At 37.3% G+C, this 17,869-nt stretch overlaps 2 protein-coding genes across 3 annotated transcripts; one reads left to right on the plus strand and one right to left on the minus strand.

Annotated features, from left to right (window-relative positions):
- Positions 1-716: 716 nt before the first annotated feature.
- LOC132267006 (heptahelical transmembrane protein 4-like) lies at positions 717-7,236 on the plus strand. The gene is made up of 4 exons (XM_059768040.1): positions 717-1,070; positions 1,215-1,476; positions 4,858-5,164; positions 6,240-7,236. Exons 2-4 carry the CDS (start codon positions 1,217-1,219, stop codon positions 6,891-6,893), a joined length of 1,221 nt encoding a protein of 406 aa, XP_059624023.1. The 5' UTR covers positions 717-1,070; positions 1,215-1,216; the 3' UTR covers positions 6,894-7,236.
- A 934-nt stretch (positions 7,237-8,170) lies between these two features.
- Positions 8,171-10,158, minus strand: LOC132267007 (uncharacterized). 2 transcript variants are annotated; one of them, XM_059768043.1, is made up of 4 exons: positions 9,925-10,158; positions 9,783-9,846; positions 9,392-9,661; positions 8,171-8,698 (listed from the first exon to the last, which is right to left on the minus strand). In XM_059768043.1, the coding sequence occupies exons 1-4, from the start codon at positions 10,006-10,008 to the stop codon at positions 8,694-8,696; spliced, it is 423 nt and encodes a 140-aa protein (XP_059624026.1). In that variant the 5' UTR covers positions 10,009-10,158; the 3' UTR covers positions 8,171-8,693. The 2 variants fall into 2 exon arrangements, with proteins under 2 accessions (XP_059624026.1, XP_059624024.1); XM_059768041.1 differs by having other exon boundaries at positions 8,171-8,693; positions 9,925-10,155.
- Between the last annotated feature and the right edge of the window lie 7,711 nt (positions 10,159-17,869).

The following is a 17,869-nucleotide window of genomic DNA, read 5'->3' on the forward strand; positions in this document are numbered from 1 at the left end:
AATTTCATGCCCTTCGAAATTAAATTTAAATATCAGGGATTTAGTATAAAAGGGAATGAATCAGAGCTTTTGGGCGCCCAAAAATTGTGGGATTGAGTGAACGACTTTAAAGTCGTTAAAATATGGTGAATTTTTTTTATCTAAAAACTTTTCAATTTTTAGTAAATTTTTTTTATTTCAAAGTGGTGTAATTTTCAAACATTCCTTAAATTAGTTGACGGTATTTAACACAAGCAGTAGATCGATTTTAAATGTCACTTGTGAATCTACAGCGAATTTAATTTAAAATAACTTAGAAAAGATTTAACTTAAAGAATTCAAGCCCAGCTATTAAATGTATATGTAAAATGCAAATATTAATTGATGCGGAAAGATATCACTTCGGACTATATAAAAGATATTATGTTATATTTGAGGGTATCAAATCAGTGTCACGAATTTAAAATTTAAATAAATTTAATTCAAAATTTGTACTAAAAATGTTTTAAACTCAATTTCAAGGCACCGTCTGCAAACATAACATTAGAGAAATTATAAATAAGGGTTGGTTACAAAATATATACTCCATAAATATTTTTTTCCCTTTCCTTGAAGTAAGCTTATGCTAGTCGTTTATTAGGTAGGGCCCATCATATTCAAGTCGGTTGTACCAAAAATCGACAAATATCTTAGACCATCTCTCTAATAGTAGTAGTAGCATCGTGCCAAAGCCGTAACCACAATAATCAAAGAAAATGGCTCTAGGCATCTCCGCATCTCTCTAAGGCATCTCCCCTCTCTCCTCATATACACGTGTTGTTTATATATATATATACACACACACACTTTTCCATCGTTGGCGTCGGAGTTTCTGGTGCCAAACCTTGGTTTTGTTACCGTCTATATCTTCCCTTATCGCTGGGTTAGTCATTTGATAGGCTCTCTTTCTCTCTCCTCATTTTCTCCGTCTGAAAGGTCCTTTCAACAACTCGATACATACATATACATATATATATGTATGTAATAGTATAAATTTGTCTCAAAATTCCTCTTCCCGGAGTCCATCACAGGTCGTGATTCCTCAATTTCAGGTATAATATATAGTTGTATGTATATATATATATATATATATTTGTGTTTGTATGTATTAATTCACTGTTCAATTGGTTGCAAATTTAAATTTATATATAGGTGTGTGTGTTTAGTTATGTATTTTTGCTTGATTGATTGGACAGGGATGGGTAAGAAGAAGCAAGTTTGCGAGGATTCAGAGGTGTCGTTGGATGCAATTGACGAGCAATGTCTGAGTTCTCCGAAGGAAGGGAAGAGGAAGAGATTGTGGAAGCAGGTTAGGTATCAGCTGGTGGAATACCACTCATTGCCTGGGTATTTGAGGGACAATGAGTTCATTGTTGGTCATTATAGGTCTGAGTGGCCGTTAAAGCAGATTTTACTCAGCATCTTCACCATTCACAACGAAACCCTCAACGTCTGGACGTAAGATTTTTTTTCCTTTGCCCTAAACCCTATTTAATATTTAATTTTCATAAGAATTAAAGCTTTTGTTTATGTTTGTCATTCGATTTGGGAGCTTTTTTTTTTTTTTTAAGTAATTTGGGACCTTTTTGGGGTCTATCCCTAATATTCTATAGGGTTCTTTGCAGTTAAATGATGATTTCCTTTTTATAAATTGGCAGTTTGTTACATATAATTCCTTTGATTTCGTAGTGACTGATACATATATATGTTTATTTGTACACGCATATATTGAATATATACTAGATAGTGTTAGGGGAAAAAATTGAAGTTATGCTTTAATAATGTAAAGGGAAGTTTTGGATTCAATCTTTAACCTTTTATTTTTAACAATCTTATTGATCGTCAGAAAACCTCTTAATGTTATGTGGGTTGCCTGTTGCGTCTTCAAAAAATCCAGTTTTAAATGTCTACCCAGTGGTTAATCCCTGCAATTGGGAGACTAGCATACTGCTAACCGCTGAAGTGAGCCCTATCTTGGGTTTGGCGGAGCAGCTGTGGATGTTGAGGGTTGGATAAAATTCTCTTCAAGTCTGGTTTTACCCTCCTCAATGAGGTCTCAAATGGGGGATTTGAACTGATATTGAGTCAACTATAAACTACTCATCTTGCTTGGAACCATTGTTTTGTACGTGAAAGAGGGGTTCTACCCATGCTTGGTTGGAACCTAAGGGCTAGGCCAGCTAAGAAAGGTAGTGGGGCACACCTCGCAGAACCCACCATGAGAAATGTTGAAGGAGGCTGGTTGTTCCATTATATGCATGCTAACGGGGATCATGGTTGGCTTGTAACCTTGGAGCCTTCCCCTGACAACCGAGCTTGCCCAAGGACAGAAATGGACATGCAAGATAATAGATTCTATGAGACTCTTCCTGAATGGTAACTTTTTCAGTTTTGGGGTCGGAAACAAAATATTCAGCTAATTAATAACAGTAACAATTCATTGATGTCTTCAATCCACTTCGGAAAAGTACTCCCCGATACATATAGTTGCATATTGATCGCTGTAACATTAACTCATTCATTGAAAATTGATAAATGCTAGAAGCAGAGTACATCAATCAAGTGTGTTTTTTGTGCAAACGATATTTTGTCCACTATGTTGTAATGCTGCATAGTTTGGACTTTGGAATCGTCTTTGTGAATAGTCATAGCCATTCATTTAGTGTGCAATTAATGGAGATTACTCTAAGAAAATCTCATCTGCGAAAGGAAAGGTCTACTTCGTTCTTATATCAAGTGCTATTATGAGTATGAGGATTCTCTCGTCTTTTAAGTAGGTAGCATTAGCAGTGGATGTCTTTAGTGCTTGATGGTATGTGATATGGTAAAGAAAACATGGTATTCCGAAATCTTGGGTGGTCTACCACCAAAATTGTGGATAGTGTGTGGTCATATAAATTAAATGGTTGTGTGGTGGAATAGATTTGATTTGTAAGAATCTATAGGTCTTTTAGGTTAAGTTTTCTATTTCAGAGAAAGAAAAATTGAAAACAGTTAGGAAATTAATTTAGTTGACAGTTTTCAGAACAGTTAAAATAGAGTTATTAAAAGAGCAAGTGTCAGAGATTAGTCTTTTTTTAGTTTGTTAAAAACCCTTTTTTTTTTCTTTTTTTTTTTCCGGCTTTTATTTTGGATCTTTTGAAAATTGTTTTCAGATAACTAAACCAAAAAGGCCCTATGCGGCTATGCCTTGTGTTAGTTTTCATATCATGCAAAATTTCTTTAATAATATGTTCGATATATCTGGGATTCTTGTCAAGAGGTTGAATACTGTCTGAGTGGTCTAGCAACCAGTGATGATAGGCAGACCTTTATGCATTCATAAAGACCAAAGACTTCAAAAGTAAGGAGTGATATTATTCGTGTTGTCAAGGACTAGGATAAAGGGATGGTGAGAAGAATGTGATTGATGTGAGGACAAAAACATGCTGACTCATGATTAAATAGTTTATGACTCTAAATAAGGTGATACGTAAAGCTTGGATTTGTGTAGATATTCTAGTTGGATAAAACCAAGTTGATTTGCGTTGGTGTTTGATAAATGAGAAAAGTATTGGAAGTTGGGGCTTTTAATGGTGAATAGCTTATTTCAGTGCCATTTAATGTAATATGTGCTTCTGTCTTTTGATGGATCAGTCTAGGATCAAGTGGTTGTCTTGGTCAGGTACATTTATACGTCAAGTGAGTCATCTATTGGTGAAAAACCTTTTGTGCAGTAAATTTTGAGACGATTCTTAGGTGTTTTTCTATGTCTTCCGTTGCTGTAGTTCATAAGCAACACTTCTCTCATTGTGCCACAAAATTGTTTCCAGCTTGTCTACTGGCTAAGCTGTTATAAAATAATAATAATAAGAATAAGAAATGGAACTATATTAATAAGAAGAGAAGCCAAAAAGGATACATCAAGAAGAGAATTAAACGATAATCAAAACAATGAAAGAAACACAAGCTTAGGTGGCAAATAATGTAGGAATAACTGAAGAACTTTAAACGTTGACATTTCTCTTTTTTCCGATCGTAATGGCCTAGATCTCCCTGTGCAAATGCCCTTATCCCCAAGGGCTCTCTTTATTACATTTAGCCCAAGATACATTAGAACATTATTTTCACTCTCAATATTTCAAAAGAAAAAAGGAGAGTCTAAATTTAAAGTCATCAAGGGCCCAAGGCAAAAAAGAAAAGGGACCAACTTATAATTAGATGAATTACTTGAACTTCTTTAGTAATACCCTTTACATGCAACATGATCGCTTTCAATAGTGCAAGTTCCAGGCCTGAGGCCTGGCAAGTTGATGATTGATTTGATTTGCCCTTGGTCTTCTCTTGATTCAAGTAACTAGAGCATGGAGCTAGAGAACGAGGCCTGGCAAGTTGTTGATTGATTTGATTTGCCATTGGTCTTGTCTCGATTCAAGTAACTAGAGCATGGAGCTAGAGAACAAAGTCACAAAGTGTTGCTTTCAAAATGTTCTTAATAAGTTAAGAGCCAGAGTATCATGTTCTCATCAATCGCTGGGACCGAATAGAACCATATGATCCCACAATTCCACAAATGATCCCAGCGATTCTACCGTGATTCTACAAAAGCCACGAGTTAGATGCGACTCAGATTGATTCGGGCCTATGGGATCATAGAATCGTGCGATTCTAAGAAGCTATATAATCATGCATATGGAACTTGACATGGGTTTGGTTTTTGCTTTTTTTGATTACTTGCCTGTAACATAGGTTGTTGAAACTTTTTCTGTGATTCTCTCAGTTCAGAGATACCCAGATGATTTTTTTGGTCAACAATTTGTGACTTTCCTTGACTGAAACAGAAATTATGATTTTTTTCAGGCATTTGATTGGTTTCTTTATTTTCCTTTCCCTGACAATATACACTGCAATGAAGATTCCAAAAGTTGTTGATCTTTCTGATGTACTGAAAAAAGCCGATCTGCACAAACTGCATGCAGAACTTATGGCTTGCCTGCCTTCCTTACCCAACATGCCGGATTTGCACAGATTTCGGGAGGAATTGAAAACTTCATTACCTACAATTGATTTGATACCATCACCGTCAAATTGGCATATTATAGAACTCCTCACCAATTGTTTGCCTGAGCGATTCTCCCATGGCAACCATACTGATATTTGTGTTCTGGTAATGCTTCTTCCTTAGTGCTTTATAGTTGATGGTAATCTTTATGAACGAAGTCTTATGGGAAAAATGCATATACGTTACTCAATAGGTTGTCAAAGCAACATTCTAGTCTTTTTTTGGTGCTGAATGTCACACGTGCTTGATTATTATTATTATTAACTTCATTTTGAATTGGGTAGTTAATTGTAACTGCTCATTACTTCCTGTTCTAGCAGCTGAAGCCAGGCAGTAAGTTTAGACTTTAGGAATGGTTCTTTAATGTGCACCCTTTCCGCAAACCTTTTGCGCTTCAACATCTTCCGACTTCTTGTTATAATGCTTGTTATCTGCTTCAGAACTCTATGGGTTTCTTGTTCTACTACTTCTATGTCTAACAGTATGCTTATCCCACACACGATATTAATATAACTAGAGGTTGTTATTGTTTTATGTGTGATAGAATCCTTTCTGGATGATTTATATGTTCCTGGATTGTCTTTGATGAGCCAAATGAGGAAACTTTTTTTGACCTGATGGGCAATAACTCAATGTGTCAGCATTTCTGTACTACTACTAAGACTAATACTCTGCTTGGTTGGAGGGACGGAAAATTGGATGGAAGGGAGAGGAAGAAGCATCCCCTGGGAAAAGGAGGGGTCCATCCCTTCTTTTGTCTACCTTTGGTAGGGGAAGAGAGGAAATATGAAGTAAGCTTCCATTGGCTGGGAAGAAGGGAGGAGAGGATCAAATCTCACCTTATATTTTGTTTTTGATGCTTAGATGAACTTCTCATTACACATGGACACAAACGTCCATAGACTACAATTTTCATTTAGTTTGCATCTGACGCCATATCACTTTCTTTTCCAACATTTCTAATATGATTTTGCAGATAATGTATGACATTAAGAAGATTATATGATACCAACTAATAAATGAACATTTCATCATAAATACCCTAGTCAGCCTTAGAAAACTAATTTCTGTGCGTCTTGGAGAATGTATATACATATATTTATATTTATATATCTGTTTTATTTATACCTGAAATTTAGATGTTGCTAAAGGTTTTTTCCATGATTTTGATGAAATGCAGCATAATGTCAAGGAAGATTTGGCAAACATAATAGCACCCTTGATGATGAGGCCAATCACACGGTGGCCATTTTTTGCCTTCTTGGGTGGGGCCATGTTTTGCTTGCTATCTAGCAGTACATGTCACTTACTTTCATGCTACTCTCAGCGTTTATCATACATTATGCTTAGGCTTGATTATGCTGGGATTGCAGCCCTCATCTCGACCTCCTTCTATCCTCCTGTTTACTACTCCTTCATGTGCGACCCCTTCTTCTGCAATCTCTACATGGGATTTATAACTCTCTTGGGAATTGCCACAATCTTGGTTTCTCTCCTTCCGGTTTTTGAGAAACCCGAATATCGCAGCATTCGTGCATCCCTCTTCTTTGGGATGGGCGTATCTGGCGTGGCTCCCATTCTGCACAAGCTTATCTTGTTCTGGGACCAGCCTGAGGCGCATCACACAACTGGTTATGAAATTTTAATGGGGATTTTCTATGGGGTTGGAGCGTTGGTTTATGCCATGAGGATTCCAGAACGATGGATGCCTGGGAAATTTGACATTGCTGGGCACAGCCACCAACTTTTCCATGTACTGGTAGTTGCCGGTGCTTACACCCATTATCAAGCAGGGCTTGTTTACCTCAAGTGGCGGGACCTTGAAGGTTGCTGAATGATTAATTCGATAATAATGGCCTAGAAGGGGGCGGCCGTCTTTGTTGGTGTACTGATAGTTGATATAGGTGTGTATAAATGCGAGTAAGCATCTGTCCTGTTGCAACAGTATGAACTTCCTTATTAATGAAACGTGGAGTTTCTGTGATCCTATAGTTATGTGTGTGGATATGCATCTCTCTCTCTTTCATGTACTATTCGCAAAAGGTCATTGAATGACATGCAAGTAGGTAGTTATAAGCTGGGACGGGATTGGAACCCATTTCGTACTCGGCTTTCTGGGTTAATTGTAAGCAAATGTTGTTAGTAGTAAATGAAATTCCTATTTGTTTTGTACAAAATTTTAACCGAAGTATCGATGAAAATGTGCATAACCGTCAACTGCAGATTCTTCAGTTTAAAGGGAGAACTTTATGCTGTGAAAGTTGTTTGTTATTAGCGTGAGCAAGAATGGCAATTTAAGCAATGTTCGATGACAGGCATTTCGAGAAATTTGTACTTTTCTGGTATGTTACTGGTCGCAGTTGGCTGGCATAATCCTTGGTAAATGAACCAAACTCGAACTAATTTTTTAGGCTCGTTCGATCAACATTAACATCATCTCTCTCTCTATATATATTCTATGAGTGTTGACAAAATCCGAGATTGAGATTCAAGCCGGTGAAAGAGAGGATAAAGATAAGAATCATAATGCTACGCTTAGTTGAGTAATGGTGAAGATTGGAGATAAATAGGTGAAGATCGCCAGGGGAGGAGATGATGGCAATTTCTTCGCTTAAAATGGTCAGATTTTAGATGATTCATTGGATATATAATATATATACTAGCTAGAGCTGGAGCTTATCAAAAAAATGCCAAGGCAAATCCAAACACGACTTGGAGCTTGGCAGGGTTAAACCAAACAATGCACTGCTTGGTCAACTAGGTTCATTTGCAGCCCTACTCAAACTTAACAAAGCAAAAGATTGTTGCCCAAGCTCACACACACACACACACACACACACACCCCTCTCCTGTCGGTGTCTCTGTCGATGTGCAAACAAGTACTGTGATGATCTCTTCACATCCCAAACCAGCTCATAAACTTTGACTATATCCTCCACCTCCACAAGCTTACCCATGTGCGTGATAAGCCGTATGTATTGAGGCCAATTTTTGTCAACAAAATCGTTGCATCTACAGACATTTTCACAAAAAAATTGGCGAATTTGCTCAAACTGCTGTTTAGCTGATTCACATCAACAATTGATTCATAGGGATCACTTTCTCCAACACTTTCAAACCAAAACTTCCAATCACAATCACACAATGCTCATTTCTGTTCTTGTCACAAACATTACTGTTGTTCAGGTTGAATCATCATCACTAATGATCCAACAAAAGGAACCAAATAATTTACAAGAATAAGAAGTATGAGTATTAGCAGCAAGCTCATCCCAATTTGTGTGGAATTGAATTGGTGCCCATAAGATTCTCACCATAGGTCCATAAGCCATTAACAAACCTTTGCACAAACACAGCTCATCTGAATTGAATCCAAAGAAATTCTGCTCATTTTAGCAGCTGCATCGGACTGGACGTGCTTTGACCGTCACCATCTATAGAAATTTCCAAACACAATCTCACTTTGGATCAACACATTCAGAATTTCGAATAGAGTCTTCATTTCCACTGGAAGGTTGATGATCTTGATCATAATTCTTCGTATTAGAGGACTTCTTTGATCTTTCTCTGGCCAACCTTTTCGCCATCCTTCTCTGCTTCAGCTTGTTCTGGTTGGTGCAAGCAGTTGTCTTTCCTAAACTACCACAAAACACACGCAACAATTACAATCCAATAACATATGTGAGGATTTAAAAGCTTAAGGTTTAAATCTAAATGCAACTTAAAAGAGGTTCAAGTCAAAGCCTTTTGTAATTCTTTTCGGTGCTAAAACGTTGCCGATTCTCACCTATGTTTTCATCCACTCTATCTACGACTGTGGCCTCAGTCAAACTGTCTGTTACCATACCTTCCCACCTATGTTTTCATTCCACTCTATCTACGACCGTGGCCTCAGTCAAACTGTGTGTTACCAAACCCTTCCCACCTATGTTTTCATTCCGCTCTATCTACAACCATGGCTTCAGTCAAACCGTCTGTTACCAAACCCTTCCTTACCAACCTACCCACATTAACTTTGGCCCTCCTATTCCCTTAGTATTACCCTTAATGTGGACTATCTTCATAACTGGTGCACTTAAAACGTTTTCTTTGAACATGTCAAAACGATAAAAAAATCTATCTTCTTTTAGGAGGTGGTAATGTAATTGCCATTTTTGTTGCCCTGTAACTGTCCAATGAGCAGCTCATTTAGAAATGAGTTTATCAAACAGCTCTAGCAAATTCTGATGTCCACTCTTTCGCATTTCAAACACTCAAATGCTTTCATGATTGTTTTTCAACTTATAAAAACAGAAGACATGTTCAATGGCATGACATCGTCAAAAGCCTAACCTCCATTGTCACTCACAGTCTCTGATTCCTCAGCGGCATTTCGTCGAACATCTGGAGGTTCATTTTTGACATGATTATTTTCACCACCACAATTGATATAATCACTTGCAGTAGGTAACAATGGCCCAATAATTTCCTGCCGTCGCGAAGCGGCTCTCTTGAGTTTCTTCCTACGAAGCCGCTTCCTCTGAGCCCTTGTGAGTTTCTGAGCATCACTTTCATCCTCATCACTGCTTGGTGACGAAGAGCTAGTCTCTTCCAATTCATCATCTGAAATTAAAAATCCACAAAATGCTAATTGATTCCAATAGATATACACACATACATAAATTCAGATTTCAAAATCAATTATTGAGGCATATTTATGTGTTCTATAGTAATGAGTGGAAACCTGATAAATGATCCGCATTCAAACTCTCCCGTAATTTGTTCAGTGCTTCCTCCTCATCTTCTTGCTGCGTTATTCAAGCAATGAGAATGTCAGTATGTGTGTGTACAGGTGTGTGTAGGTGTGTGTATATATAGAGAGATACTTGGCTAGGTGGTGAAGGAGGGGGAGGATGAAGCATGTTGATGAGGGACTCATGGAACTTTCTTCTTCTCTCTTCCCTCTGCATTTTGGTGAAAAGCACAAACAATTCAAATCGATGCTCTAAGTATTTGGTCTATAAGAACCCTAATTCAATTTTACAGATGATCAACAAACCAATTATACAACGTCTTGTTTAAAATTAGGACAAAATACACGTGAAATTTTAAATTAACAAATATTATAATATAATATATAATATTCCAAAGTCCACCAGACTAGAGATACTAACCCAATCATAAGATATACTAACCCAATTAATTTTGGGAATGGGTATTCGCACTCGTCTCTCTACCCTTATTTTACGTTTTTAAAGGAAATGACACTTTTGATCCTTATTTTATAAATAAATAATTTTTTTTTAGAATATTGCAATTACCCTTTCAGTTATGGAAAGATATCTTCGTCTGCCCCTCTTTCTCTCCCTAATTAACGTTTCTATCTTCTTCATTCAATTTAGGCATTGTAAAATTATGTAGTCACATAGTTACGGATTAAATATCAATTTCAGAAAGGGAAAAAAAGGGGGAAAAAAAATAAAAACTTATAATAGCAACCTAAATGATAGAGAAAAAAATAAGTTGCAATATGATATGTGGAAGAAATAGATATTCCACTCATTGTCATTGAATTGGAGTGGTGTGTCAACGTCTCTTCTTTTTTCATTTTCCTCTCTTATAAGTCCCTTCCATACACTCGCAATGTCTTACTATTTTTTTTGGTCAATAATTTTCACCATTTTGTCACTAAATTTAGCACTAATCCATCATTCTAATAATTTTAGTTGTGTAAATTATCTTCTCTTGGAATTAAGGAGGTTGCTCAGAGTGTTTTAATTAAGTACTCATCAAGCCTTAGGGATCTCAACAAGGCCTTACTTCACCTGGCCCTCACCGAAATCAAGAGGAAGCAGCGTAGGTGGAGAACGAGGTTGAAAGGCATTAGATGTCCATCTTCAAAGTAAGCTTGGAGACTCCGTTCTTATATTTGGTTGCTAAAAACTGGGTACTAAAGTTCAAGAATGTCCTTTGGAGATACATATATTTTTTTTCAATTTCCACTTCATATTCTCCTCTTTCCACATAGGTCGTCTTATTTAAAGAGTAAGTAATATGCTGTGGAAATTGGAAAAAAAAAAAAAAAAAATGGAAGTGAGGAAATATTTGAAAACAAGACCCTAATCGTAATGTGGATTTGTTTTTGAGAGCCAAAAAAAAAAAAGCTTTAGACCATATCCAAGTAAATCATATCATCTCCTTCAAAAATTTAATTAAAAATAAGAATCGAGGAAAAGAGAGCTTGTGTTGTCTGTAAATTGGGTAGAGAGTGGTGAGAGAGAGGCTTGTAATGGATTACGTTGGTTTTAGGCTCCTGAAAAAAAAAAAAAAAAAAAAAAAAAAAGTCAATTAAATATATTTTTCTTGAAAAAAAAAAAACATTAAAGTAAGTAAAGAAGGCAAAAAAGAAAAATTTATAGTATAAAGGGTAGTTAGGGTATAACGAAATAAGAGATAATGCATTAATCAGTTTAGGGGTTTTTTTTTGTCATTTACTTTAAAAAAGGAAAATAAAAATATAGTGTAAGTGTAGAAAAGTAGAATGCTAATATTGTCTCTTAACTTTTTATATTCAAAATCATCCTTTGCGTCGAAGAATGAGTTAAGAAAGGTTAAGATAATAAATGCTTAACGATTTTGGGTTATGCGTGAGTGAGTTGCTAGTGAGTTTAGAATGAGTTATTTGAATTGGATTTAAAATAGAATTTCACGTGTTTAAAATGTGTGGAATTTTAAAAGAATTAGAATTTGATGGGATTTTAAGAGAAACATAATAAGGTAAATAAATCCATAAAAAATTGAAGGAATTTGATGATAACTAACTATTTTTTATTTTTTTATTTATTTTTATTTTTTCAAGGCAAGAAAGAAGATGTCATTGATTCAAAGAAAAAACACATTACAACTGATGGCAGTCCACAAAGGCAGCTTCTTGAATCACTTTTGGAATAACAAGATCAAACATTATATCACTTTTCTCTTTCAAACGCAGATGACTCAATACATGAGCTGAATTAGATTTTCTACCAACCCACTTCAAAGAAATGCTTTGAAACTTGGAAAGCAAAAAACTAATATTGTCCCAAATAGCAGCTATGCAACTCTGAGGACTCTTGGAATCAAGAAGAACTTTGCAATCCCCTTCAACAATTAAATTATTAAAGCCCCCCCTCCAAACTCCATTTGAGAGCCTTTTGAGCCGTTGCAGCTTCGGCCATTAGAGCAGAAGTCATGTGTGGCAAGGAACAGATGGCAGCTTTGACAATGCACCCGTCAGAATCGCGAACAACAAATCCACCTGCAGCTTCACTGGAATGAGCCAAAAAAAAGCATCAAAATTCAACTTATGAACACCATTGGGTGGAGGTTGCCATGCCTCTGTTCGAATAATTCCCGGACTGCTACAATGTATGAATTGATCATCCATAACTTGTTTAAATTCATTCCATTGCTTCAAAGCTAGAGAAAGAACTTCTTGCTCTGTTATGACAGAGTCTGCATAAATAAAAGCATTTCTAGCCTTTCTGTGACGGCCCAAGTTTTGTAAACCCGGTGCGTCAGTGATAACCAAAAGATGACCCGATAATGGATCCGAAATACGGAAGTGAAAGGTGAAACAATGGTCTCTAGAGGTACAATGCGTCTCTAAGATACCAATGAGACCCTTAATGAGGTCACGGAACCCAAAGGAAACAAATGCAGAAGTGTCGTTTCAAAAACGAACAAAAAGAACCTAGGGGCAAAATGGTCATTTTGCAAAAAGTGGATTCAAGTGCTATCGAGCACACCGCTGGGAAGACAATAAAAAATTAATCATAATGGACTCAAGAATTTCATTATTCAGAGTCCGGACGAAGGAGAAAGATCAAAAACAAAAATGATGTCGTGGCGGCCCGACGAGGACAACCCACCACTGCTGCAACTGAGAGTAAAAACGGGCATCTAAACGGACTTTTTTGGAAAAACTCAAAGAAGAAACCCCCCCTAAAATCAAGTTTTCTATCCCACAAGTGGACAGAAACAAAAAAAAAAAAAAATGCATTGTAGAATGCCCTCAAGAAAATCAGGTCAAGAGGAAAAAAAAAAAATCCGAGCTACTGCTCAAGTTTTGGAAATAGGGCTTCGGGAGGTTTTTAAATTGCCTAAATTGAAAAAACAATCTTAAAATACACCCACAAGACCTCCGGAAGTTTCGGATCGGTCGTGATGATTTTTAAAAAAAAGTCGATGAATAGTACCAACTATATTTGTACTAAAAATTTGCAAAACCTGGCAGCAAGGATTTTTTGGAAAAATATGGATTTTTGAGGGCTAAGATGATGTTTTCTGGAAAAACACAAAAAAGAAACCCTCCTCAAAATCAAGTTTTCTACGTGACTCTTGAGAAAAAATGAAAAAAACTCATTGTGAAATACCCGAAATGCCCCTGTAACAGAATAGGGTCAAACTAAAAAATATGTAACTTTAGGTCTTTGTTTCATCAATGAAGGTATTGTTTGCCAAAGTAAGCATGCAAGTGTATGTAATATGATAAAATAGATGTGCTACAATGGGCTATGGCCTCATTACAATACATTTACAACTTTTGACATGTCAAACCTCCAAGTTAGAAAAATTACATTTCAGAGACAAATCATGAACATGCTAACACTTGCATGTGAACAAGAATGCTTCTAAAGAAGCTCAACTCAGCAAATTACCCAAGCAATTGCAATCTCCAATCTTGTATCCTGTATCTGAAATATGCTCCAGTATCGTAGGGGTGAGTAACATAAAGCTACTCGTAGGAAATGAGCATGCATCAACCTAAAGTTTTACAAATTGCATAATTTAATTATTGTGGTTCATTTCACCTAACGTCTATGTTAAGGTGAGACTCAGGGAGCATCCTAGCTACCTAAGATCATTTCTAGCATCAATCATCTCATTCATGCAATTTTAACAACATAGGGTCATGCTTACACAAAGCAACAACATAATGGTTCTCAAGGTTATCAACTTGAAGTCTAAAATGCAACATCAACTAAATATAACAATTTGGCATAATTAGAATATCTAATACCACACGTCAAGACATAAATTCTCTAGGTTATCAACTAGCAATCTAAAAGTGTGAAATCAACTAAATATATCAATTTAGTATGGATGTACTTAACAACATCAAATCGCTAATTACCAAAACCACAAGTCACAATTAAACATTGGTTGTCAACTTGGAATTGAATGCGAAATCAAATAGTGGAAGACTTGGATATCACAGCTCGGATTTCCGCCTAGACAAGGCAAATTTGGAGCTACTAACCCCCAGGCAGCTTACCCAACGCGCGAACTTTATAGGGCTAATTTGGAGCTACTAACCCCCAGGCAGCCTACCCAACCCGCGAACTTTTGACTTAAAGGACTCTTGTCCCCGTATTAGAGCCAAACCCTAGCCATCACAGCTTAACAATGTCTCAAGCAACTCCAAAATAAATAAGTTAACAATTTATATACGTATTAAACAGTACACGAAACTACCTTCATGCATAAGTAAGTTGTAACCACATTACACATGCTCTAAATCCACAACAACTATAGGATGGCAATGTCGAATCTTCAGAGCGTGATTCGTTACGTACTATAATAATATCACATGTCGAATCTTCAGAGCGCGATTCGCGCTATAACAATATAATCCAATATTGAAACATAACTCATAAATTCATTATAAGTCAAAATTCATGCTTTAAACATACTATCAATGTCAAATACATGAGTTAATCAGTAATACAATAAAAACAGAATTTAATCAATAAACTAATCAAATTCCCTAGGTTTCAAATCTCAATCAAATGGCCTCCAATTAATACATGATAAACAATATAGCATGGTCATTACATACACCACATCAAAACTCGATTACGTCATAAGAACAATAAAGTGGAATTTAATTAAATCATGATAATCAAATCCCTAACTTCTAAAACAACATCAAATGGTTCCAAATTAACATATGCTAGAACATAAGTCATAGTTATCACAAATATCAAGTTAAACACTTAATTAGGCCAATGGAACCCTTAATTAGATTTTAATTAATCATTTTAATTAAAATCTCTAGATTTTCATACTTGTCCAAATGCTCTCAAATTAAAGTATGTTAAACAACATGCCAAGACATAATTTAAAAGTATATCACAAGTCAATTTTATGCTAGGTACGGCCATGGGATTTAATCTTTTACCAAATATAAATATTAAATAAAAAGTGCAATTCTTATTCAATTAATCCCAATTTAATATATGTTAACAAATATATTAAAACATGATTTTCTAGTATGCCACAATTCCATTCCAAGTTATACACATCATTGTGAATTAAATTTCATACAAATAAATAATTAATACTAATTTTCTAGAATTGATACAAGGCATGCAATTAAGTTGTATAATCATGCTAAATACTCAATAAAACACACACAAAAGCCGAGAACATCCCCTACCTCAATTTGAGATGAAAATCTCAAAAGCCACCAAATGAAAACCGCTCCGAATCTGACGAAACTTCTAGGTTTTGTTGGGGACTACACCGTGCACATAACCCCTGAGGAAGCCCCATCAAAATCACAACTTGACTTCAAACCCAAACTCAAAGAATGGTCAGAAATGGGTTCTAATAAGGGTGAAAGAAGCGCGTAGTCAACACTAACACTAAACGCAAAGGTCCTTCTATGTTCTGACGAAGGAATGAAGCTCAAAAGAGGAGAGAGAATGTGGCAGCCTCCCTTGGGCTGCCATGGAAGCTTCAGGTCGTGCAAGAGAGTGGGGAAGATGAAAAAATAAAATATCTCAACCCCCTTTTATAGAAATCTCAAAAAGTGCCCCGAACGGGCCCCGCCGGGTCCGAAAAAGTGAAATTTGAACAGACGCGCTCAAATGACAAAACTCTGTGAACGAAAAAGATTTAAAATGAGAAAATATGAATAACGAAAGAAACGATGTCAAAAACTGAGTCCCGAGCAGAAAGTTATGCCCCAAACAAGTTTGGCACTAACTAAGGCCAGAAACCCTGAAACTGAAAAACATCGACCAGAAGAAAATTTCAAGAGTACACAACTCGATGAAATGTGAAAATGAATCCCGTACGAGGATCCAGGTTCAAAACAAGACATTTTGCAATAACTTTCATTAATTGCACAATGGCCCCTCTAAAAAGTGAAAACTGCACTTATGGCCCAGAATGAAAATATCTTCCAAAAATATTTTCTTAAAAACCCTTGAAATAAAATATCTTCAAAAGATATTTACGAAAAACATTCCAAGAAAAGAAAATAATTTCAAAGAACTTTGCATCCATGTCCTTATGGACACCTGGAGCAACCAGAGTACTTTCTTGTAAAAGTAAAGATACGTATTTCGTGGAAACCACTCAAGATGGAGATACATGAAGTCAAAAACCAACTCCGAACACAAGAAGTGTGGTTACGCCAACAAAGTGTCAAACGGGGAAAAGACAAAATAGGAAAAATGACGAAATAGGGAAAATGACGAAAAGTAAATAGTGTCGAAAAACGAAAAATGTGGAAACGACTCGGTCCTCAAAAGAAGTTGTCAATTCACAGAAAAGAGTCTCGGAAATCACTCTAGAGCACTCGAGACGACACTAAGCGAAGATGAACTGAACTTAGAAAGGAAAGACAACGGAAAAAAAATATCCGTGAAAATCCGGGTCATTACACTTCTACAAATACTAAACAGTGTATGCAATTAAACTTAACGTATCCATCTACAAGGAAGAATGTTGAAGCCCTACAATGATATTTGAAAACCATAAAGACCATGTATGTGATGACCCTGTGGGCGGGTATGCCGTGGGCGGGTGCGAGAGACACTGTCAGGTTACCACACTGACGAGCTACCGGTGCAAAGTCCCACATCGCCTGGGTAGAGGAAAGGTGAAGTGCTTATATGTAAGTGTGTCACTTCCAATTGGTATGAGACCTCTTGGGCTTCACCCCAAAAAGCCTCATACCAATTGGAAGTGACACACTTACATATAAGCACTTCACATTTCCTCTACCCAGGCGATGTGGGACTGTGCACCGGTAGCTCGCCAGTGTGGTAGCCTGTCAGTGTCTCTCGCACCCGCCCACGACACACCCGCCCACAAGGTCATCACAATCCACCCCCCTTGGAGGCCCGACGTCCCCGTTGGCACACTTCCGGCTGGGTCAGGCTCTGATACCATTTGTAACGACCCACTCCACCACATGGTATAATATTGTCCGCTTTGGGCCTGAGCCCGCACGGTTTTGCTATTGGGCTTCACCTCAAAAGGCCTCATACCAGTTAGAGATGATGCACTTACATATAAGCACTTCACATTTCCTCTACCCAGGCGATGTTGGACTTGTGCACCCGTAGCTCGCCAGTGTGGTAGTCTGACAGTGTCTCTTGCACCCGCCCACGGCACACCCGCCCACAAGGTCATCACAATCCACCCCCCTTGGAGGCCCGACGTCCCCGTCGGCACACTTCCGGCTGGGTCAGGCTCTGATACCATTTGTAACGACCTACTCCACCACATGGTATGATATTGTCCACTTTGGGCTTGAGCCCGCACGGTTTTGTTCTTGAGTATTACCCCAAAAGGCCTTTTGGGGTGAAACCCAAGAGCAAAACCGTGCGGGCTTAGTCCCAAAGCGGACAATATCATACCATGTGGTGGAGTGGGTCGTTACAAATGGTATCAGAGCCTGACCCAGCCGGAAGTGTGCCGACGAGGACGTCGGGCCTCTAAGGGGGGTGGATTGTGATGACCCTGTGGGCGGGTATGCCGTGGGCGGGTGCGAGA

This window comes from Cornus florida, unplaced genomic scaffold, assembly GCF_030987335.1.
Source record: "Cornus florida cultivar Cherokee Brave unplaced genomic scaffold, ASM3098733v1 CherokeeBrave_3.0.0_Hap2_Chr07, whole genome shotgun sequence".
In the NCBI taxonomy this organism is placed as follows: domain Eukaryota; kingdom Viridiplantae; phylum Streptophyta; class Magnoliopsida; order Cornales; family Cornaceae; genus Cornus; species Cornus florida.